A 25479-nucleotide genomic window follows, 5' to 3' on the forward strand; every position below is an offset into this window, starting at 1 on the left:
TATTAATTGGACTTCTACTAAAAGGAAGAATTGCTCCTCTCACATTTCTTCATTTTTCAAGTTTTTAAATATAAGTGTGGACTTTAAAATACTTTATTCTGTGGGTTAAAATCCAATACTATCATTATTTAGTTTGTCGCTCACATTGTTCCAGTTTTGGCCAATAGAATCTCCTTCAGAATGGCTCCTTTATTCTTTCAACAAGGTGTGTTTTTTTTGGTTTGTTAGTTTGTTTGTTTTTTAGCATGTCCTTATTTTCTGGCACCACAAAATGTTCCAGGCTCATCTTTGTTTTTGTTTTTGTTTTTGTTTTGCCGCAGTCCTAGAATCAACCACTTCTCCAAGGAGCCCTGGCTCCTTTAAGTTGGAGAATGGTGTTTAGAAACCAAGAGGTTGGTGCTAGATGTGCTCATTGCTACTAAAATGTCATTGCTTCTAGGTCCTCTCAGCCAGCAAAGCTCAGAAATACATGTAGGTATACTAACCTACACATATACACACATATATATTTCTGTATGTATCTATCTGTATGTATATTTTAAATAGTTCAAGTTTAAACTGATGCCCCTGATTTCAAACCTGTACCACAGGGTTCATTTAACCTTTTCCCTTTGCATATTTGTAACTTCTTTCTCCAATAGTGAGAAACCCAGCTCATATTATCTACAATATGTTTACTTATTTGTTCAATTCTAGTCTACACCTAAAATCGTTTCAGAATTGCTAACCGCCACCCGCCCATGAGAAGCGCTTTTCCTAACTGAATTACAGCATTTGTGTACAGTTCTTCTTGTCTTTTTTATCCTTACAGTGTCTTGTCAACTTACTTAGCTCTTTTCTTCTCCACTCCCATCAGTGTGGTTATGTTATTCATTTGAAAATGAAGTTAGGCTTATTTTTAGTGTTTATATTCCTTTATTTTTTAGGGTGTGGGTAGGGTATATGAACTGTTAGTGTGGTGCTAGGGGTCAGAACTTTAAAAGAGATATACTCAGGGAAGTGTCACTCCATCTTCGTCCCTGCTCCCCCATTCCAATACCCCTGCTTCTTTCAGTCCTTTTCCCACTCACCCCTATAGGTAACCACTCTCTTTAGTTTCTGGTTTATCTTCTTTTGCACAAATGTGCAGATCTGTATTTTCTTATATTCCCTCCTTTCTTACATGAAGGTTAGCATGGTATAAATAGTCTTTTGAGTTTTGGTTTTTTTCGCTTAGCAGTATGCCCTGGAAATCACTCTCCATCAGTTCATAGAGCTCATTCTCATTCTTTTTCAGAGCTGTATAGTGCTCTGCTGCATGGATGTACCATGGTTTATTCCACCACTCCCCTACATATGGGTATTTAGATTGCACCCAGTATTTTGCAATTACTAACACAGTAAATAAATTTGTGTATGTGTATTTTTGTATTGTTGGAAGCATATTCAGCTTTTCTCTTGATGTTTTTATGTATTGCTAAAGTTTTCTCTTCAGTTATGAGAAAGCTGGACTCTGATTACTTTTCAAAACATTTATATGCTAGAAGAAAACCAACTTTATAAACCAACTCAACTTACATGTTATATTGATATTGATCCCCTATCTGCTGATCATTATGAGCTACTTTGCATAAGAGTAAAACACACTGTCTTAGCTTGGGTTCCTTAAAAGTAGACCCTGAGATAAAGACTCTTACAAAGATGATTTAAGCCAAGAAAGTGCGCAATATTAAACAGAGTTCCAGGGAGGGTCACTTTGGCTTAGTCCCACAAGGTGATCCTGGAGACCCTGGTCAGAGCACACAGTAACTGGAGGTATTTCACTCCAACATCTGTTGGTCCTTGGTGATGGCTAGAGATGGGACCGGGGGAGACATTTCAGGCAGTTCCAGCTATCAGGGCTTTAGCAACCTGCTGCAGCCCTCTGACAGAGAGAGGTCGGTGCTGCTGCTGCAAGTGAAAGCACCCTGCAGAAAAATGCTAAAGGGATTTGAGGGCCCCTGGTGGGGAGCACCGCATCCTTTGCTATATGTGTTGTAGCAGAACAGACTTTACTGTGTAACGTCAGTGGTGGATGTTTGCAACATGTATTAATAACCAGACAGTACAGATGGAACATCTCTGAACAAGTAGTTGGATAATATTACAACAGCTAAGAGGGTCATATCAAGGCTGGCCAGCTAAATAGTTTGCATGTAGCCTTCATTTGTATAGAATCTGTGTGTGTATAAGCTAATATATGTCAACACATCCTTGGCACTCAGATACGCTTATAGATTATGCCTCTGACACTTCTGTTTTTAATGGAGTAGTTATTTTCTGTTATTATTAGGGATCTTTTTATACTTCAAAAAACTTGTTTATAAGCATACCAAAAATTAGCTGAGGAAAGAAGAGTAAACAGAGCCATGGTTTAAAATTTGCCAAACATAATATGTATCATTTTGATAGCAAACTGCTCCAAATAGACGTGTGTACGTTTGTACACAAAGTAAATCATTGAGGTGTCTCCACAAATATTGAAATAATACTGTTTGCTGATTAATGATTGATATTAGCAATATATAATTCATAGAAAGGTGTCAGAATTACCACTGAAGAAAATGAGACACTGAGAAGGTAACTTTTAGAACCTACTGGATTGCAAGTTATTGCTAGAACCCAAACCAGGAACCTGGCCTTAGAACTTCCAGGTTATTGTTCTAACTTCTAACAACTAATTATTTTGATAACAAAATTTTCACATCTGAGATTTTAAGTAATACATGCACACAATTTTTTAAAAATCCAGCAATGCTAAAGCATAGACAATGGAAATTTGAAAGCCTCCCTTTCACTTTAACCCCCAGTTCCTTCGTTCTACCACTTAGAGATACCCACTGCCGACAGGTTCTTGTATTTCCTGCCAGAGAGAGTCCATGTATAAATGAGCAGACATATGTGTAGAAACATTTATTGTTTAAAAACAGGCATATAACATGTTTTACAAGCTGGTCTTTGTTTTTGATTGTTGGTTGGTTTTTTGCTTTATTTATTACTTGGGAGATTGGACTAGACCCATTCATACATATCTAGCTCATGCTGTATACTTTCTTGATATTTTCCATTGTGTGATATATTATGCTTTTCTAAAACAGTACAGTATTGAAGGACATTTGCATTGCTTTCAGTCTGTTGTTATTATAAACAATACTGAAATTAATATCTTTGGACTCCTTGACCACATATGCAAAACTTCGAGAAATAGAATTGCCAAATCAAAAGATATTTGCATTTTAAATTTGTATAGATAGTGCCCAGATTTCCTCCAAAGAGACTTTTTAACCAACTTATTCAATGTATCAGAGCTTCCTTCCCCTCATCCTTCTATCTTTGTCAATCTGATAGGTGAAACCTTGTATTCCATCGTAGTTTACACTTTCATTAAAAATTTTCTAGGCATCTTTTCATATGTTAAAAGCCTCTTTTTCCTGTGAACTTTCTATTTATGTCTTTTGCCCTTTTGTCTATTGGTTGATTGGTCCTCTTCTTACTGATTTGTAGGAGTTCTTTATATTAAGGAGCTTAACGCTTTGTATGTCACGTATTGCAAATATTCCTACTAGTCAGTCATTTTTTTTTTAATAAATTTATTTATTTATTTTTGGCTGCATTGGGTCTTCATTGCTGAGCACAGGCTTTCTCTAGTTGCGGCGAGCGGGAGCTACTCTTCGTTGCAGTGCGCAGGCTTCTCATTGTGGTGGCTTCTCTTGTTGCAGAGCACGGGCTCTAGGTGCACGGGCTTCAGTAGTTGTGGCATGTGGGCTCAGTAGTCGTGGCTCGCAGGCTCTAGAGCGCAGACTCAGTAGTTGTGGTGCACGGGCTTAGTTGCTCCGTGGCCTGTCGGATCTTCCCGGACCAGGGCTCGAACCCATGTCCCCTGCACTGGCAGGTGGATTCTTAACCACTGCACCACCAGGGAAGTCCCGTCAGTCATTTTTATTTTTACTTTGTTTATGCCATTTTTCCCCCATGTGAAAAAAATTTATTTTAATGTGGTCAGATTTAGAGGGGTTTGCAGGCATAAAATTATATCATATGCAAATAATGATAAATTCACCACCTCTTTTCCAATTTTTATACCTGCTATTTCTTTATCTTATCTAATTGTACTGACTGGTACTGCCAGAACAATATTAAATAATAACAGTGAGGGCTTCCCTGGTGGCGCAGTGGTTGAGAGTCTGCCTGCCAATGCAGGGGACACGAGTTCGATCCCTGGTCTGGGAAGATCCCACATGCCGCGGAGCAACTAGGCCCGTGAGCCACAATTACTGAGCCTGCGCATCTGGAGCCTGTGCTCCGCAACAAGAGAGGCCGCGATAGTGAGAGGCCCGCGCACCGCGATGAAGAGTGGCCCCCGCTTGCCGCAACTAGAGAAAGCCCTCGCACAGAAACGAAGACCCAACACAGCCAAAAAATAAAAATAAAAATAAATAAAATAAATAATAACAGTGATAGTGCACATCCTTTTCTTACTTTGAACTTGAACAGGATTCGGTTAAAACATATGTAATTGCCCTTTCTGTAGATGAAAAAAAGTCAAATATCGGCAATTTCATATTGTTCAATTTAATGGTATTTCTCCGTAAAGCATGACAGCTTTTGAAAACATACACATACAAGATGTTAAAGAAGAATTCATCTCTTTTTATTTTATTTATTCATTCAACAAAGATTTATTGGACACCTACAGTGTGTCAGGTACTAAGTTGTGGTTTATGGAGCTTATATTCTAGTGGACAGAGACAGACAATAAGTAAATCTGTAAGTGTTAGATGGTAGCAAGTGCAGTGAAGAAAAATAAAATAGGGATAAGGGGACATAGAGTAATCAGGGAGAAAGAGGGGGTGCTATTTTTAGATATGGTGATCAGGATAGAACCTCTGCTAAAGTGATCTTTGACTTGAATGAAATGAGGGAATGAGCTGTGCAGATATCCAAAGGAAGAGCATCCTATACGAAGAAAACACTGTACAAAAATGAGAGGCATGTTCATCTGAAATAGATGCTGAATTTTATTGAATTCCTTTGTTGTATCTCTGTGTATTTCTGCTTTATTTTTGTTTTGTTTTGTTTTTTTGGGTTTTGTTTTGTTTTTGGCTGCACCTCATGGCTTGCGGGATCTTAGTTCCCTGACCAGGGGACCAGGGATCGAACCCATGCCCCCTGCAGTGGAAGCTCGGAGTCCTAACCACTGGACTGCCGGGGAATTCCCTCTGTATTTCTACTTTGATCAATGAATATGATTATATTACAAAATTCTAGTATTGAATCATCCTCACTTCTTTGGTATGACCCTCACATGCTTATGGTTTGTTCTTTGTCAGGTGTTAGGCTGCCTTCATAAAAATTTTGTATGGTTTCCTTTTCTGTATGTACTCTCAAACTGTTTTGAATACCATTAAATCTACTTTGTAAAAATTTGATAGAATTTACCCATAAAACTGTCGAAGCCTGGTGCTTTTGTGGAGGGGAGGGTGAGTAGTAATTCCTTAATTTTTCTCTTTCTTTTCCATCCCCTCATGGTAAGTAGACTATCTGGATATTCTGACTCTTCTGAGTCTGCTTGGTAATTAATATTTTCTTGGAAAAGAATTCATCCAGATTTTCAACCTTCTTTAACTAGAATTAATTGAAGCAGAAATTGGTTTTGTTCATTGGTTTCTGTTACCTAATGACATTTTCCTGCACTGTAGGTGGTTTAGTGATGTCTACAATTGAATAATATGCTAGTTTAATAGTAGCTCTGCAAAATGGGTAGAACAGGTATTGTCATATCCTTACCTTACATGTGAGGACACTGAAACTTAGAGACTTGCAATTCACCATGATTGCAATTAGAATTAGACTTCATTTCTCTTGATCCCTAATTTAATGAGCTTTTCAGAGGACTGTGATCTCTCTTAATATACACCTTTCTGCTGCTGCAGTTTGCTCCCATCTCTTTCCTTCCACTCAGTTTTGTCACCTTACATTTACTGCATACTAAGTTCATGGCACTGTCTGTGGCATGTGATTTGTTAGCCAGAATTGCAGTTCAGTTTCTCCTGTGTTCACCTGCTACAGTATACTGTTTACTGCCAAGTGGCAGTGTTTGAAGGGAAGCTAATATTTAAAAGGATCTTTTCATAAAGGTCACTGTAATCGAGAATGTGTGTCTGGTTGTTTTTCTTCCCTGCAGTTGACTTGTGTCAGTGATGAAATGAAGATTTACTGTATCTTGCTTTATCACAGGAAAACACAACTAGATATTACACAAATCTGCCTGCTTGAACATGACACTCACCTTTATTCTCCAGTGATGAGAACAAAGAGTCATTTAACGCTTTACCTTTATTGTTGAGTGTTTTAAGTTTCATTGCTGGCACTCACAATGTAACCATGAAGGTTTTAAAACACAGCAGGATCACAGAGGACTCTTGTTTAGCTATACATGGGCAGATTCAATTACAGTTTCTTGTCAAAAGATGTTGCTGGAGGGAGGGGAAAGGAGCTGGCTGGGGAGTGGGCAGGATAAAGATCCAGAATGCTATTAGCTTACACATCAACAGGGATAGTTGTGTGTGGGAACCTGAACCCTGGCCAGTAGCCAGACAGCCTGACAGATCTGTCAGCCACGGTCACTTTTCTTGCCAGATAAGCTGCCATTATTGCTGGTTCAGTCAATTTGATTTTCACTGTGCATGTCTTGTCTGATACGGGATACGTGGATATGTGTGTATATGCATTAAAATATCATTCCCATCTATAAAGGATACGTTTAAGTCATGTTGAGTTACTAGGCAATATTTAAAGAGATCACTCTTTGAGTGAGTAAAGATTTATATATTATTTGTGCCAGGAAGAGACAGAAACCCACAGAGAAAAATGTTACTTTTTTTTGTGAGTTACGGTTACATGACTGATATCACTGACCACCGTATTCCTATGTAAGGACCAGTGTTTCTCAAAGTGATTTTGTGGACTGTCTGTGTCAGAGTTGAGGGTAAGAGTGGGAAAGTTAAAAATTCAGATTTCTAGGCTTCACCCCAGCTCAATTAGACTGAGAGATTGGGGCTTGGAATCTGCATCTTAAGAAGTTCTCCAGGTGATTATTTTGCACACTAAAGTCTGGTAATAATAAAAAAAAGTAATTATTTAAAATAAACTACAAGTGATTAGCCCTTCTGAAAATTCAAATGTATGGAATAGATTATTTTGATTATAGAGATTCATACTGAAGACAGTTTATTTACATAGAAGAGTATTTCCCCCGGGGTTTTTAAAAAAACAACAAGCTGCTGTGTTGTATTTAATATACAAATTATTTTATCAAATATATTCCACATATAACTTGTGAAAATATGAAGTGAGGAACACCTGATAGCCAAAAGCAAGGTATATGGTAATAATGACACTTTTATATGGTAATGTAAAAACTTTATATATTATTCATTTAATCCTCACAACAGTCCTATGAGGAAAGTGGTATTATTGCTCCAATCTTATGTATGAGGAAATTGAGGCTTATAACTTGACCAAAGCCATACAGATAGCAAGAGGCAGAATCGGGACTTGCACACAGGTGGTCTGGCTTCAAAGTCAAGCTTCTGCTTTTGACTACTACAGTGTACTGCTTCTCATCACAAAGCAACTGATAGTAGTTATTGGAAAAGTTGAATAATAGTGAAGCCGAAAATATTATTGTGTGGCATAGTGGAAGAACGCTAGACTAAGAATCAGAAGTCCTGGGGTTTAGTTCCTGCTCTGAGACTCACTTACCTTCACTGAGACTATTTCGCCATCTATGAAGTAAGAGAGTAGAGTTACACTAATGCCCAGCTTTCATATGTGTTTTTGAGTAGAAATTGTGGCACACCATTATATGTTTCATAAATGTGAGCTTAGAGAGGGCATTTTGACATTACCTGGGCTGCCTCAGGCCTGTGTGCTCTTCAAAGATTTAATCATTCTAACTTGTTTACCCACTTACTGATAAAGTAGCTAATGGTGATTTTAGAGGGTTCCTTTTGTTTTTCCCTCTTTTTCTTTTTTTTTCCCCCAGTTTCCACAGGTTTCATGTATGTCCCTTTCTCCACCCTCACCCAGTCTTTGAACTCTCACACAAGCATTATGAGTTAGTATGTCCTACTTAATGAGTCTGAGATGTGTTTAGCTATTTTCCAAAATATTATGTGTTCATTTCCTGAAGGAGATAGAACATTCTTTATCTAGAAATATCTTGTTGCCTCTCATCTTCTTATGCATCCCTAATATTTTTTATGTATAACTGAATCACTTTGCTATACACCTGAAACTAACACAACATTGTTAATCAACTATGCTCCAATAAAAAATAAAAATTAAAAATAAGTAAGTAAATAAATAAATAAAAATTATCTTTGATTAGCTCTTCACCAGAAAGAAGGGACCATTTCAAGTGGAATCTTTTGGTCAAGCCTTTATTTAATCTTAATAATTCTGCAATTGTGATGACTGGGTCAGAGTTCATCTGGACCGTATTCATTCTAACAGGGTTAACAAGTGTGTCAGATTGTCAAGTCATGGCTATAATTGACTTTGGCTTTGAGGTTTTCCTTCATAATAAACAATGGGCTCTGAGCCAAAAAAGCTTGTGGTTGATAGTCACATACTGATGATTAAGTATTACAAGTGATTTCCCCTCATACTCATTCTGTTACCCTGGAGCTCACTTTATGCTTTTTGAATGAATCATATCAGGAGAATATCCATAACTCAAGAGAATTTGACCTGTGGACTTCCCATTGCAACCAAAGACATTTTGAGACTTCTCTCTGGGTGTAGAAAGCCTAGGTTAGAGCTTAGAAGAGAAAGGACAGGCTTTGAATCTTTGAAAGGACACTTTGAATCTCTTACACAAACATTGTATCCAAAAAATGCCCTTCGAAAAGATTACAGAGGGAATTTTTATTCATTACTGACTGTTCTATGCAAAATTCCTCTGGATGGAAACATTGAAGGTGGTGGGATTCGGTTTCTGTTGGGCTTCTGTCATTTTTCTGTAACACACAGTTGCTGGACAAGACTCCCTTTGTACAAATAACTTTGAGAATTCAGTTTAAAAAATGTTCTGAGGGGGAAATTAATCAGCACAAAGTATCAGCTATTCAGAATGTATAGATTTGAGAAAGACATTTGCTTAAGCTTTTATATGTACTTCATGAAATATTAACTATTAGCAAATGCAGAGTTTACTGAAGCTAAAACAAAAAACCCATCAGCCCTCCTCTGATTAGTTTATTTAATGGTTAGCAGTAAATAACTATGTTGCTATCTAATCTGCTCTCCTTTTCTTGGTAACTCTAGTAAACAAGATGACATACATAGTCAAGTGAAAATGTTTACTATTTGCCAAGTGAGTTAATCAAACTGGAAAATACAAGTTTCACATCCGCCTTCTGTAAGTTTGAGTTTTCAGTTAACACTTAGAAAAATGGGTAAATGTGGACAGTAAATCAATGAAATAAATAGTCTGGATAAAGCTGATTTCAATACGGTGGATACTTTAATGGTTCTCAGCGAGGCTTACCTTATCCCCATTAACCTGTTGAGCACGCACAATGCTTTGGCTTAATGGAACGTTCCCCTTGCCTTCTTTTTCTTCAGGTCAGTCCCTTTGTAGGCTTTCGTTTTGGGCAACTGAGGTAAATCTGCCATGAGGTTGTAAATTTGAGTTGACAACTTCCTGTCTCTTGAGAAAGGAGGTAATAGAATTACGCAGGAACTGCTTAAATAGGAGGAGACAGGGAATGGCTGGTAATGGAAATGCTTTCTTGAAGCAGTAGAATATATTTTTTGCACATTATTTATTTATATGTGTATTTCTTGAGTTACTGCCATGTCTTCAGTGCCCATTTGGTTTGGTTTGTTCTGCTTTTCCTCATGGAAGCACCCAAAAGAGTCTATGTTAAGATCAGTGTATAAATTCCATTTCTTCAAGCAGCCCAGAAAGGAATACATTTTATGTGGCCAGTGACAAGGTTAGAAGGGGCTTAGAGGGTTTTGTTGTTTATTTGTTGGTTTCCTATTGGTTTTAAAAGTAGGAATTTCTGGACCAGCTTTTAAGTGCTCTCAAAACATTTTATCTTTTTGTATGTGTCATTTTGCTCTTGCTTGACATTGTTGATTTATTTTTATAGTAGTTTTCTATGCCAAGGGCAAATTAGGCCACCCCCAAGGAAGAAATCTCCTGGTTCTGTTCCTAACTCTGCTGGAAGTTGTCTAATCATCTCTGTTCTTCATTGTCTTGAAAAGTGGTGACTAAAGAAGTCTGTTTTAAATGCCCTAAATAATCCTGAATTGATATTTTTTTTTTTTTGGTCTTCCTCCTATATGGATTTCCAAAAAATCTCAAAAGAAAAACTGCTGGAAATAAATTTAAAGATAAAAATTGCTGACAAGAAAGAATAGCTACAAATTGTAAAGCTGTAATTCTCTCACTTTGCTTCTATAAAACACTGGCATTTCCTAGACTAGACAGAGATATTCATTGTGCTAAAGTCAAATAATATTTTTTGAAGAACCTGGTCTTTATTCAGCCGACAACGTACAGCTCTTATGGAAGGTGCTGAACTATGCTGTAAGAATGTCGGTTTTGGGGGCAGGATGGATTGGAATGAGGGAAACTTCCTTCCGTGGACCACGTCTCCCTTCACCTCCCCATGCCATACTCCTGAGAATGAAAGACTGCTCCTTAAAGGGTGGCCCTGTGAGAGTGCAACCTCAGGCTTCATTCCTTCACCAAGCCTTCAGTAGCATCATACAGGGCCAGCTTCTCTAGATGTGAAAAATATTTTCCTGCAGTTGGAGGAAGCTCATCATGTGTAAAAGTTTATGTTAAGAAGACAGATTCTTACTCCACAGTCTGCTTTCAGCTCCCTGCTTTCAGAGCCTTTCTTTCCCAAGCAAGGGGAGGGATGGAGCTGCCAGCAGACGCTACTCACAGTGTGCTCCACCAGCCAGTGCTGACAAGATAAGCTTAGAAAATTTATAGCAATTTGATATATTTATTGAATCTAATAAAAATTTTGGATCTGTATTTTGTAGCCTTTTAATTTTTCTAAAATATTTATCTGCAAGTGGTGGGAAATTAGAAAACAAAGTCTGGCCTTGCACCACAGATGGTTTGAGAAGCACTGCTTTAGGCATGGCCCCAAGTTGGAGGCTAAGGCCCTTTCCAAGGCACCCCCTTTTTATCCCAGGAAGGAGGTTCCTTCTTCCTTATTCCCAAGTTCAGGAGCCTGCTCTTTTCTCTTTTTAATTTTGGTAAAATACACATAACATAAAATTTACCATCTTAACCATTATTAAGTGTACATTTCGGTGGTGTTAAATACATTCACATTGTTGTGCAATCTCCAGAACTCTCTTCATCTTGCAAAACTGAAATTCTATACCCACTAAATAACCAGTCTTCACTTTAATCTGTTGATTTTGTCTTTTGATGTACAGTTTTTAATTTTGATGCAGTCCAGTTTACCTATTTTTGTTGTTGCCTGTGCTTTTGGTGTCATGTCAAAAAAATCATGGCCAAATCCAATGTCATAAAATTTTCCCCTATGTTTTCTTCTAAGAGTTTTATAGTTTTTGCTCTTAGGTTTAGGTCTTTGATCCATGCTGATTTAATTTTTGTATATAGTGTAAGGTAAGGGTCCAATTTCATTGCATATGGATATACAATTTCCCCAACATTATTTGTTGAAAGGAGCCTAGTTCTTACACTCAATTATTATCTACCTGGGCAGCGAAATGAAAGGAAAAGTGGTATGCAAGCATGGCTGGGAAAATTTGGACACTGATTTATGCCTTGATTTTGGCAGTTTGGGGAAGGGGAGCATGGCTATTGAATGCTAAGTGGAACGTGAAAGCTAAGTGTCATGATTTGATGTTGTGTATACATAATATGGCTATTTTGCTGAAAACATTTTTATTTTTTATTTTAATTATTATTTTTTTATGATGGCCGTGTACTTTATTTATTTATTTATTTATTTATTTACCATCTTTATTGGAGTATAATTGCTTTACAATGGTGTGTTAGTTTCTGCTTTATAACAAAGTGAATCAGTTATACATATACATATGTTCCCATATCTCTTCCCTCTTGCATCTCCCTCCCTCCCACCCTCCCTATCCCACCCCTCTAGGTGGTCACAAAGCACAGAGCTGATCTCCCTGTGCTATGCGGTTGCTTCCCACTAGCTATCTATTTTACGTTTGGTAGTGTATATATGTCCATGCCACTCTCTCCCTTTGTCACAGCTTACCCTTCCCCCTCCCCATATCCTCAAGTCTATTCTCTAGTAGGTCTGTGTCTTTATTCCCGTCTTACCACTAGGTTCTTCATGACCTTTTTTTTTTTTTCCTTAGATTCCATATATATGTGTTAGCATACTGTATTTCTTTTTCTCTTTCTGCCTTACTTGACTCTGTATGACAGACTCTAACTCCATCCACCTCACTACAAATAACTCAATTTCGTTTCTTTTTATGGCTGAGTAATATTCCATTGCATATATGTGCCACATCTTCTTTATCCATGCATCCAATGATGGACACTTAGGTTGCTTCCATGTCCTGGCTATTGTAAATAGAGCTGCAATGAACACTGTGGTACATGACTCCTTTTGAATTATGGTTTTCTCAGGGTATATGCCCAGTAGTGGGATTGCTGGGTCGTATGGTAGTTCTATTTATACTTTTTTAAGGAACCTCCATACTGTTCTCCATAGTGGCTGTATCAATTTACATTCCCACCAACAGTGCAAGAGGGTTCCCTTTTCTCCACACCCTCTCCAACATTTATTGTTTGCAGATTTTCTGATGATGGCCATTCTGACCGGTGTGAGGTGATACCTTAATGTAGTTTTGATTTGCATTTCTCTAATGATTAATGATGTTGATCATTCTTTCATGTGTTTGTTGGCAATCTGTATATCTTCTTTGGAGAAATGTCTATTTAGGTCTTCTGCCCATTTTTGGATTGGGTTGTTTGTTTTTTTGTTATTGAGCTGCATGAGCTGCTTGTAAATCTTAGAGATTAATCCTTTGTCCGTTGCTTCATTTGCAAATATTTTCTCCCATTCTGAGGGTTGTCTTTTGGTTTTGTTTATGGTTTCCTTTGCTGTGCAAAAGCTTTTAAGTTTCATTAGGTCCCATTTGTTTATTTGTGTTTTTATTTCCATTTCTCTAGGAGCTGGGTCAAAAAGAATCTTGCTGTGATTTATGTCATAGAGTGTTCTGCCTATGTTTTCCTCTAAGAGTTTGATAGTGTCTGGCCTTACATTTAGGTCTTTAATCCATTTTGAGTTTATTTTTGTGTATGGTGTTAGGGAGTGTTCTAATTTCATTCTTTTACACGTAGCTGTCCAGTTTTCCCAGCACCACTTATTGAAGAGGCTGTCTTTTCTCCACTGTATATGCTTGCCTCCTTTATCAAAGATAAGGTGACCATATGTGTGTGGGTTTATCTCTGGGCTTTCTATCCTGTTCCATTGATCTATATTTCTGTTTTTGTGCCAGTACCATACTGTCTTGATTACTGTAGCTTTGTAGTATAGTCTGAAGTCAGGGAGCCTGATTCCTCCAGCTCCATTTTTCGTTCTCAAGATTGCTTTGCCTATTCGGGGTCTTTTGTGTTTCCATACAAATTGTGAAATTTTTTTGTTCTAGTTCTGTGAAAAATGCCAGTGGTAGTTTGATAGGGATTGCATTGAATCTGTAGATTGCTTTGGGTAGTAGAGTCATTTTCACAATGTTGATTCTTCCAATCCAAGAACATGGTATATCTCTCCATCTATTTGTATCATCTTTAATTTCTTTCATCAGTGTCTTATAATTTTCTGCATACAGGTCTTTTGTCTCCTTAGGTAGGTTTATTCCTAGATATTTTATTCTTTTTGTTGCAATGGTAAATGGGAGTGTTTTCTTAATTTCACTTTCAGGTTTTTCATCATTAGTGTATAGGAATGCAAGAGATTTCTGTGCATTAATTTTGTATCCTGCTACTTTACCAAATTCATTGATTAGCTCTAGTAGTTTTCTGGTAGCATCTTTAGGATTCTCTATGTATAGTATCATGTCATCTGCAAACAGTGACAACTTTACTTCTTCTTTTCCGATTTGGATTGCTTTAATTTCTTTTTCTTCTCTGATTGCTGTGGCTAAAACTTCCAAAACTATGTTGAATAATAGTGGTGAGAGTGACAACATTTTTATTAGTTCAAAAGTGGAATTTAAAATAAATTCATGGAGTTTCACAAAGAAGACCATTCAACCTTCCAAACAAGTTGATATCCCTTAAGTTAAAATACCTGGAGAGGAAAAGGAAACTGTTGTGGTCTGGTAATTGAAAGTGACAGTCGAAGTGACCCTGGTATGAAAATTTTCTCAGTGAATTTTGCTGAGTTCAGTGCTCGGGGAGGGGGAACTTACCTCCTTTGCAAAACTAATCTCTTTCTTTTCCTTTTGCCTTGGCATCTAGGAAATTTAGTGCTAAGTTTTATGCTCAGTTACATACCTTTTTGTTCTTTTGTTCTTGACCTTTGACTCATTTTTTTGTTTTGATTTTCTTTTTAAGTTAGTTACAATAAAATACAAAATGCACCCATTTCAAGTCTTGACAAATGCATACACCTGTGTAATCACCACTTCAATCAAGATTATAGAATGTCTCTGTTCCCCCAAAATGTTCTCCCATGCCTCTTTGCCAGCATTACTCCCTTTCTGCCCCTTGTTACGTAGTTCCATTGATTCTGTGCCCTTCAATGTTAGCCACCAACCTACTAAAAATACTTCTGGAAGTAGGTGGATTATAAAAAAAAGTGACTACATAAATGAAATAGCCTTTTCAAGCTCTAGGTTTTCTTCCCCGTGACCTGTCATTCAGTTTCTTTTTTTATATCCAAAAAAAGCAGCACTACAACTTCTTAAGTACTTAAGTCTCATTGCAGCTAACATTGATGAGCTATGAAGCATTGCCAGGTATCTTTAGAAGATCATGTTCTTTTTATTCCCTTAGAAATTAAATAGCTAATTCTAAGGATTGTTTTTTTAAACTTCCAGCACATTTTATTACAAAATAGATAGAAGAACATTATCTCAGAATAAAGGACAGTCATTTAACTTAAACACATTTTAACTCACAGTAAAATTCACAGTATTGCCTTTGGGTTTTTTTTGCATTTTTTGGAATGTATGGTTACAAACATCCTTATTACACACAGCACTGTGGATGATGCTGAATGGAGGAAACCAGGCACAAAATAGTGAACACTCTAGGCATCCTACAGAGACAGGACAAACACAGGTGGGGCTGATCTATGTGGCCAGAAGTCAGGATATGGTGACCCTGGGTCTGGGGTTAGTAACTGGAAGGGAGTATGAGGGGCTTCGGAGGTGTTCGTCATACTCTGTTTCTTCATCTGGGTGTTGGTTTCATGACACGTCCAGTTTGTGAAAATCCAGAAAACAGTACATTTATGAAATATGCACTTTTCTGTTTGTATTATACTTGAATTAATGTTAAAACACACACTTCGTCATTGTCTACCCTGGGCCTTTAGTCCTTTGGGACCCACTAATCAAGTTCAACCTCCACATTTGGTAGAGGAGGAAACTAAACCCCTGAGAGGGGAAACACCTGTTCCAGGTGACAGAGCAAGTCAGTGGCCAAACTGGGAATGAATCCCCCACCTGAGGCTTAGCTCAAGGACTCCTTACAGCTTCAGGCTTCCAGAGGATTTTTTAAACCAGACAAATTTGTTCCTGTACAGGTTTGTCTATACCCAAGGGCTCGACATCTTTGCCAGAAGATGAAATATGTCATGAGCACCAGTTGCCTTGCTGTAGCGTGTTAGAAAGCCAGTGGTCCTGCTTTCTAGTAATTCAGCAACTCATGACCTATGAAAATCTGCAGCTGGTTTTGGAAATGTTAGGGCTATGACTTGTTTATAGATGTCATAACAGTGTCTTGAAGTGACAACAAGAAATTTAACCAACTGGATTGTGTTTGGGGACAGCTTGGGCTCTCTAGGCAGGTAACTGGAGAGACAGGAATTGTGACTGACTTATGCACGAGGAATTCTAGTACATGGCTTGCATCAGAACAACATCAGCATGGAATGTGGATGGTTTATACTTCTTCCCCAGGATAATAAAGGAAGAGCAAGAAGTAATATAAGGGGTTTTTTTTTTTCCTTCCAGTTTTATTGAGATATAATTGACATACAGCACTGTGTAAGTTTAAGGTGTACAGCATAATTATTTGACTTACATACATCATGAAATGATTACCGCAATAAGTTTAATTAATGAACATCTCATACAGACACAAAATTCAATAGAAAGTTTTTTTCCCTTGTGATGAAAACACTTAGGATTTACTCTTAACAACTTTCATATATAGCATAAAGCAGGGTTAATTATATTTATCATGTTGTACATTACCTCCCTAGTACTTATTTGTCTCATAACTGGAAGTTGGTACCTTTTGACTGCCTTCCTCCAATTCCCCCTCCCTCACCCCCCACCGCTGATAACCACAAATCTGATCTCTTTTTCTATGAAATTGTTTGTTTGTTTGTTTTGAAATACAGTTGACCTAAAACACTGTGTTAGTTCCTGGTACACAACATAGTGATTTGATATTTCTATGCATTTCACAGTGAGCATCATGATAAGTCTAGTTACTATCTATCATCATACAAAGATATCACATAATTGTCAACGCTATTCCGCACTCCGTACATTTCACACCAGTGTCTCATTTATTTTATAACTGTAAGTTTGTACCTCTTTATCTCCCTCACCTATTTCTCTCCTCCCTGTACCTCCCCTCCGGCAACTACCTGTTTAGTAATATAAGGTTTTAACCCTGTTTCACTTGGCAAATAAAAGGAATTATTGACATTATTTTTACCATTCTGCAATTACCTTGCTATTATGAATTGAACTCTAAATGATGATATAAGCTAAAGTATTTCATCTTCAGATATCATGCTTTAATGTTTCCTCATAATGCAGTAGAGCTGTTTTTAAAAGCTCTATTAAAGCTCTAGCTCCTGGCTATTGTAAATAGAGCTGCAATGAATATTGTGGTACATGACTCTTTTTGAACTATGGTTTTCTCAGGGTATATGCCCAGTAGTGGGATTGCTGGGTCGTATGGTAGTTCTATTTGTAGTTTTTTAAGGAACCTCCATACTGTTCTCCATAGTGGCTGTATCAATTTACATTCCCACCAACAGTGCAAATCAGCAGTAGCATGACTGAAAGGGGCATAAATTATGACCATTTGATATTTTCCTGCAATTATTTTCTTTGTGAACTATGTAAAAGGGCGTGTCATTGAACCAGGTATGTTTACAAAACACAGCAGGTCCTAATGCAAAGATTGCTTGATGTACCCTGTGCCAGTATTACAGCAGTGATACGCAGTGATATGTCCTAAAATGCTTGTCATTTCCATGCATTGATCTGGGTGTTTGGTGGAAGGAATGTTCATTTGTTTTGTTTTTTTGTTTTTGTTTTTTTTTAAACATCTTTATTGAAGTATAATTGCTTTACAATGGTGTGTTAGTTTCTGCTTTATAACAAAGTGAATCAGTTATACATATACATATGTTCCCATATCTCTTCCCTCTTGCATCTCCCTCCCTCCCACCCTCCCCATCCCACCCCTCTAGGTGGTCACAAAGCACAGAGCTGATCTCCCTGTGCTATGCGGCTGCTTCCCACTAGCCATCTATTGTACATCTGGTAGTGTATATATGTCCATGACACTCTCTCACCCTGTCACATCTCACCCTTCCCCCTCCCCATATCCTCAAGTCCATTCTCTAGTAGGTCTGTGTCTTTATTCCCATCTTGCCACTAGGTTCTTCATGGCCTTTTTTTTCCCCTTAGATTCCATATATATGTGTTAGCATACTGTATTTGTTTTTCTCTTTCTGACTTACTTCACTCTGTATGACAGACTCTAACTCCATCCACCTCATTACAAATACCTCCATTTCATTTCTTTTTATGGCTGAGTAATATTCCATTGTATATATGTGCCACATCTTCTTTACCCATTCATCCGATGATGAACACTTAGGTTGCTTCCATGTCCTGGCTATTGTAAATAGAGCTGCAATGAACATTGTGGTACATGACTCTTTTTGAACTATGGTTTTCTCAGGGTATATGCCCAGTAGTGGGATTGCTGGGTCGTATGGTAGTTCTATTTGTAGTTTTTAAAGGAACCTCCATACTGTTCTCCATAGTGGCTGTATCAATTTACATTCCCACCAACAGTGCAAGAGGGTTCCCTTTCCTCCACACCCTCTCCAGCATTTATTGTTTCTAGATTTTTTGATGATGGCCATTCTGACCGGTGTGAGATGATATCTCATTGTAGTTTTGATTTGCATTTCTCTAATGATTAATGATGTTGAGCATTCTTTCATGTGTCTGTTGGCAATCTGTATATCTTCTTTGGAGAAATGTCTATTTAGGTCTTCTGCCCATTTTTGGATTGGGTTGTTCATTTTTTTGTTATTGAGCTGCATGAGCTGCTTGTAAATCTTGGAGATTAATCCTTTGTCAGTTGCTTCATTTGCAAATATTTTCTCCCATTCTGAGGGTTGTCTTTTGGTCTTGTTTATGGTTTCCTTTGCTGTGCAAAAGCTTTTAAGTTTCATTAGGTCCCATTTGTTTATTTGTGTTTTTATTTCCATTTCTCTAGGAGCTGGGTCAAAAAGAATCTTGCTGTGATGTATGTCATAGAGTGTTCTGCCTATGTTTTCCTCTAAGAGTTTGATAGTGTCTGGCCTTACACTTAGGTCTTTAATCCATTTTGAGTTTATTTTTGTGTATGGTGTCAGGGAGTGTTCTAATTTCATACTTTTACATGTATCTGTCCAATTTTCCCAGCACCACTTATTGAAGAGGCTGTCTTTTCTCCACTGTATATGCTTGCCTCCTTTATCAAAGATAAGGTGACCATATGTGCGTGGGTTTATCTCTGGGCTTTCTATCCTGTTCCATTGATCTATATTTCTGTTTTTGTGCCAGTACCATACTGTCTTGATTACTGTAGCTTTGTAATATAGTCTGAAGTCAGGGAGCCTGATTCCTCCAGCTCCATTTTTCGTTCTCAAGATTGCTTTGGCTATTCGGGGTCTTTTGTGTTTCCATACAAATTGTGAAATTTTTTGTTCTAGTTCTGTGAAAAATGCCAGTGGTAGTTTGATAGGGATTGCATTGAATCTGTAGATTGCTTTGGGTAGTAGAGTCATTTTCACAATGTTGATTCTTCCAATCCAAGAACATGGTATATCTCTCCATCTATTTGTATCATCTTTAATTTCTTTCATCAGTGTCTTATAATTTTCTGCATACAGGTCTTTTGTCTCCTTAGGTAGGTTTATTCCTAGATATTTTATTCTTTTTGTTGCAATGGTAAACGGGAGTGTTTTCTTAATTTCACTTTCAGATTTTTTGTCATTAGTGTATAGAAATGCAAGAGATTTCTGTGCATTAATTTTGTATCCTGCTACTTTACCAAATTCATTGATTAGCTCTAGTAGTTTTCTGGTAGCATCTTTAGGATTCTCTATGTATAGTATCATGTCATCTGCAAACAGTGACAGCTTTACTTCTTCTTTTCCGATTTGGATTCCTTTTATTTCTTTTTCTTCTCTGATTGCTGTGGCTAACACTTCCAAAACTATGTTGAATAATAGTGGTGAGAGTGGGCAACCTTGTCTTGTTCCTGATCTTAGTGGAAATGGTTTCAGTTTTTCACCATTGAGGACAGTGTTGGCTGTGGGTTTGTCATATATGGCCTTTATTATGTTGAGGAAAGTTCCCTCTATGCCTACTTTCTGCAGGGCTTTTATCATAAATGGGTGTTGAATTTTGTCGAAAGCTTTCTCTGCATCTATTGAGATGATCATATGGTTTTTCTCCTTCAATTTGTTAATATGGTGTATCACGTTGATTGATTTGCGTATATTGAAGAATCCTTGCATTCCTGGGATAAACCCCACTTGATCATGGTGTATGATCCTTTTAATGTGCTGTTGGATTCTGTTTGCTAGTATTTTGTTGAGGATTTTTGCATCTATGTTCATCAGTGATATTGGCCTGTAGTTTTCTTTGTGACATCTTTGTCTGGTTTTGGTATCAGGGTGATGGTGGCCTCATAGAATGAGTTTGGGAGTGTTCCTCCCTCTGCAGTATTTTGGAAGAGTTTGAGAAGGATAGGTGTTAGCTCTTCTCTAAATGTTTGATAGAATTCGCCTGTGAAGCCATCTGGTCCTGGGCTTTTGTGTGTTGGAAGATTTTTAATCACAGTTTCAATTTCAGTGCTTGTGATTGGTCTGTTCATATTTTCTATTTCTTCCTGGTTCAGTCTCGGCAGGTTGTGCATTTCTAAGAATCTGTCCATTTCTTCCAGGTTGTCCATTTTATTGGCATAGAGTTGCTTGTAGTAATCTCTCATGATCGTTTGTATTTCTGCAGTGTCAGTGGTTACTGACACAGTGGTTACTTCTCCTTTTTTCTCCTTTTTCTAATTCTATTGATTTGAGTCTTCTCCCTTTTTCTCTTGATGAGTCTGGCTAATGGTTTATCAATTTTGTTTATCTTCTCAAAGAACCAGCTTTTAGTTTCATTGATTTTTGCTATTGTTTCCTTCATTTCTTTTTCATTTATTTCTGATCTGATCTTTATGATTTCTTTCCTTCTGCTAGCTTTGGGGTTTTTTTGTTCTTCTTTCTCTAATTGCTTCAGGTGCAAGGTTAGGTTGTTTATTCGAGATGTTTCCTGTTTCTTGAGGTAGGCTTGTATTGCTATAAACTTCCCTCTTAGCACTGCTTTTGCTGCATCCCATAGGTTTTGGGTCGTCGTGTCTCCATTGTCATTTGTTTCTAGGTATTTTTTGATTTCCCCTTTGATTTCTTCAGTGATCACTTCATTATTAAGTAGTGTATTGTGTAGCCTCCATGTGTTTGTATTTTTTACAGATCTTTTCCTGTAATTGATATCTAGTCTCATAGCGTTGTGGTCGGTAAAGATACTTGATACGATTTCAATTTTCTTAAATTTACCAAGGCTTGATTTGTGGCCCAAGATATGATCTATCCTGGAGAATGTTCCATGAGCACTTGAGAAAAATGTGTATTCTGTTGTTTTTGGGTGGAATGTCCTATAAATATCAATTAAGTCCATCTTGTTTAATGTATCATTTAAAGCTTGTGTTTCCTTATTTATTTTCATTTTGGATGATCTGTCCATTGGTGAAAGTGGGGTGTTAAAGTCCCCTACTATGATTGTGTTGCTGTCGATTTCCCCTTTTATGGCTGTTAGTATTTGCCTTATGTATTGAGGTGCTCCTATGTTGGGTGCATAAATATTTACAATTGTTATACCTTCCTCTTGGATCGATCCCTTGATCGTTATATAGTGTCCTTCTTTGTCTCTTGTAATAGTCTTTATTTTAAAGTCTATTTTGTCTGTTATGAGAATTGCTACTCCAGCTTTCTTTTGATATCCATTTGCATGGAATATCTTTTTCCATCCCCTCACTTTCAGTCTGTATGTGTCACTAGGTCTGAAGTGGGTCTCTTGTAGAAAGCGTATATACGGGTCTTGTTTTTGTATCCATTCAGCCAGTCTGTGTCTTTTGGTTGGAGCATTTAATCCATTTACATTTAAGGTAATTATCGATATGTATGTTCCTATTACCATTTTCTTAATTGTTTTGGGTTTCTTATTGTAGGTCTTTTCCTTCTCTTCTGTTTCCTGCCTAGAAAAGTTCCTTTAGCATTTGTTGTAAAGCTGGTTTGGTGGTGCTGAATTCTCTTAGCTCTTGCTTGTTTATAAAGGTTTTAATTTCTCCATCAAATATGAATGAGATCCTTGCTGGGTAGAGTAATCTTGGTTGTAGGTTTTTCCCTTTCATCACTGTAACTATGTCCTGCCACTCCCTTCTGGCTTGCAGAGTTTCTGCTGGAAAGATCAGCTGTTAACCTTATGGGTATTCCGTTATATGTTATTTGTTGCTTTTCCCTTGCTGCTTTTAATATTTTTTCTTTGTATTTAATTTTTGATAGTTTGATTAATATGTGTCTTGGCGTGTTTCTCCTTGGAGTTATCCTGTATGGGACTCTCTGTGCTTCCAGGACTTGATTAACTATTTCCTTTCCCATATTAGGGAAGTTTTCAACTATAATCTCTTCAGATATTTTCTCAGTCCCTTTCTTTTTCTCTTCTTCTGGGACCCCTATAATTCAAATGTTGGTGTGTTTAATGTTGTCCCAGAGGTCTCTGAGACTGTCCTCAATTCTTTTCATTCTTTTTTCTTTATCCTGCTCTGCAGTAGTTATTTCCACTATTTTATCTTTCAGGTCGCTTATCTGTTCTTCTGCCTCAGTTATTCTGCTATTGATCCCTTGTAGAGAATTTTTAATTTCATTTATTGTGTTGTTCATCACTGTCTGTTTGCTCTTTTGTTCTTCTAGGTCCTTTTTAAACGTTTCTTGTATTTTCTGTATTCTATTTCCAAGATTTTGGATCATCTTTACTATTGTTATACTGAATTCTTTTTCAGGTAGACTGCCTATTTCCTCTTCATTTGTTAGGTCTGGTGAGTTTTTGCCTTGCTCCTTCATCTGCTGTGTGTTTCTCTGTCTTCTCATTTTGCTTCATTTACTGTGTTAGGGGTCTCCTTTTCTCAGGCTGCAGGTTCGTAGTTCCCGTTGTTTTTGGTGTCTGTCCCCAGTGGCTAACTTGGTTCAGTTGGGTTGTGTAGGCTTCCTGGTGGAGGGAACTAGTGCCTGTGTTCTGGTGGATGAGGCTGGATCTTGTCTTTCTGGTGGGCACGTCCACGTCTGGTGGTGTATTTTGGGGTGTCTGTGGCCTTATTATGATTTTAGGCAGCCTCTCTGCTAATGGATGGGGCTGTGTTCCTGTGTTGCTAGTTGTTTGGCATAGGGTGTCCAACACTGTAGCTTGCTGGTCGTTGAGTGAAGCTGGGTCTTGATGTTGAGATGGAGATCTCTGAGAGATTTTCGCCGTTTGGTATTACGTGGAGCTGGGAGGTCTCTTGTGGACCAGTGCCCTGAAGTTGGCTCTCCCACCTCAGAGGCACAGCCCTGATGCCTGCCTGGAGCACCGAGAGCCTTTCATTCACACGGCTCAGAGTAAAAGGGAGAAAAAATAGAAAGAAAGAAAGAAAGAGGATAAAATATAGTGAAGTAAAATAAAGCTATTATAAAGCAAAGCTATACAGACAAAATCTCACCCAGAAGCATATACATATACACTCACAAAAAAAGGAAAAGGGAAAAAATTAATATATCCTGCTCCCAAAGTCCACCTCCTGAATTTGGGATGATTCGTTGTCTATTCAGGTATTCAACAGATGTAGTCGCATCAAGTTGTTTGTGGAGTTTTAATCCGCTGCTTCTGAGGCTGCTGGGAGAGATTTCCCTTTCTCTTCTTTGTCCACACAGCTCCCGGGGTTCAGCTTTGGATTTGGACCCGCCTCTGCGTGTAGGTCGCCTGAGGGCGTCTGTTCCCCGCCCAGACAGAACGGGGTTAAAGGAGCAGCTGTTTCGGGGGCTCTGGCTCACTCGGGCGGGGGGGAGGGAAGGATACGGATGCGGGGCGAGCCTGCGGCGGCAGAGGCCAGCATGACGTTGCACTAGCCCGAGGCGCGCTGTGTGTTCTCCCGGGGAAGTTGTCCCCGGATCACGGGAGCCTGGCCGTGGCGGGCTGCACCGGCTCCCGGGAGGGGCGGTGTGGAGAGTGCTCACACACAGGCTTTTTGGTGGCGGCAACAGCAGCCTTAGTGTCTCATGCCCGTCTCTGGGGTCCGCGCTGATCGCCGCGGCTCGCGCCCGTCTCTGGAGTTCGTTTATGCGGCGCTCTGAATCCCCTCTCCTTGCGCGCCGCGAAACAAAGAGGCAAGAAAAAGTCTCTTGCCTCTTCGGCAACTCCAGACTTTTTCCCAGACTCCCTCCCGGCTAGCTGTGGCGCACTAGCCCGTTCAGGCTGTGTTCATGCCGCCAACCCCAGTCCTCTCCCTGCGATCCCACCGAAGCCCGAGCCTCAGCTCCCAGCCCCCGCCCGCCCCGGCGGGTGAGCAGACAAGCCTCTCTGGCTGGTGAGTGCTGCTCGGCGCCGAGCCTCTGTGCGGGAATTGCTCCGCTTTGCTCTCCGCACCCTGTGGCTGCGCTCTCCTCCGTGGCTCCGAAGCTTCCCCCCTCTGCCATCCGCAGTCTCTGCCTGCGAAGGGGCTTCCTAGTGCGTGGAAACCTTTCCTCCTTCACGGCTCCCTCCCACTGGTGCAGGTCCCGTCCCTATTCTTTTGTCTCTGTTTTTTCTTTTTTCTTTTGCCCTACCCAGGTACATGGGGAGTTTCTTGCTTTTTGGGAGGTCTGACGTTTTCTGCCAGCGTTCAGTGGGTGTTCTGTAGGAGCAGTTCCACGTGTAGATGTATTTCTAATGTATCTGTGGGAAGGAAGGTGATCTCCGCGTCTTACTCTTCCGCCATCTTGCCCTATCCTCCTGTTTTGTTTTTTATTTTTGCTGACAGGCCCAAATTACTATATATGTTATCTATTATTTTAGACTCATTAAATAAGAAAACTGTTGACTCAGATTCTCCTATTTGTGTGCACCATAATCACGTGTATTTGGACTACTGTACTTAAGTCTAGGAACAGCCCAGGGAGTTATAAATAAAGACTGTGTAGATTCTTGCTTGGTGACTATAGTTTGGCCCCCCCGAACAGTCCTGGTTAAACTGAGGGTGGTTAATGGATGTATGAGTTTCCACTGACTTTGATACATTTTCATTTTATTTAAGGAAAGGACAACATACATAGTCTGCCACAGAAGAAAAAACCTTTAAAAGAATCTGAACATAATTAAATTTCCATTATCCTTTTCTTTGCCAGAAGTTTAATGATTATCTACTAATTGAGATATAATTGATTCCCCAAATGTGCTTCCTTCCACTTGTTGAAAGTAGCAAAGTCTAATGCACACTTGCTGACTAAATTTTTCCTCTCCTCTTTAACTTTCTTTTAGGACTCAGCCCAAAACCATGTTTGCCCAAGTTGAATCTGATGATGAGGAAGCAAAGAATGAGCCGGAATGGAAAAAACGTAAAATTTGAAGAATCTGATGTGAGAGCTGTTTGCATGAGGGGGAAGGATATTGAACAGGTTTGGGGTTTTTTTTTAATGAAATAAAAATACATTTTTATGATCAGGTTTTTGTCCTTTGTGTTATTGAACCATTCAAAAGATTGGTAGCTACTCTTCACTAAAATTGTGCTTACATTTTCTTACCTACAACTATTAAACCGTATTATAAGTAAAAAGAAACAGATTCTTAGCTTATTACCAAGTACTTTAGGTATTTGGAAACTTTATTCAACAG

At 38.6% G+C, this 25479-nt stretch overlaps 1 protein-coding gene across 2 annotated transcripts in view; it reads left to right on the forward strand.

Annotated features, from left to right (window-relative positions):
• WDR70 (WD repeat domain 70) overlaps nucleotides 1-25265 on the forward strand; it is a 316512-nt gene extending 291247 nt beyond the window's left edge. For both annotated transcript variants that reach the window (XM_061187724.1, XM_061187725.1), the window contains exon 18: nucleotides 25126-25265. In XM_061187724.1, coding sequence (XP_061043707.1) covers nucleotides 25126-25213 — 88 coding nt within the window. In that variant the 3' untranslated portion in view covers nucleotides 25214-25265. The remainder of the gene's footprint in view (nucleotides 1-25125) is intronic.
• The last annotated feature ends 214 nt before the right edge of the window (nucleotides 25266-25479 follow it).

Source organism: Eubalaena glacialis, chromosome 4, assembly GCF_028564815.1.
Source record: "Eubalaena glacialis isolate mEubGla1 chromosome 4, mEubGla1.1.hap2.+ XY, whole genome shotgun sequence".
Classification (NCBI taxonomy): Eukaryota; Metazoa; Chordata; class Mammalia; order Artiodactyla; family Balaenidae; genus Eubalaena; species Eubalaena glacialis.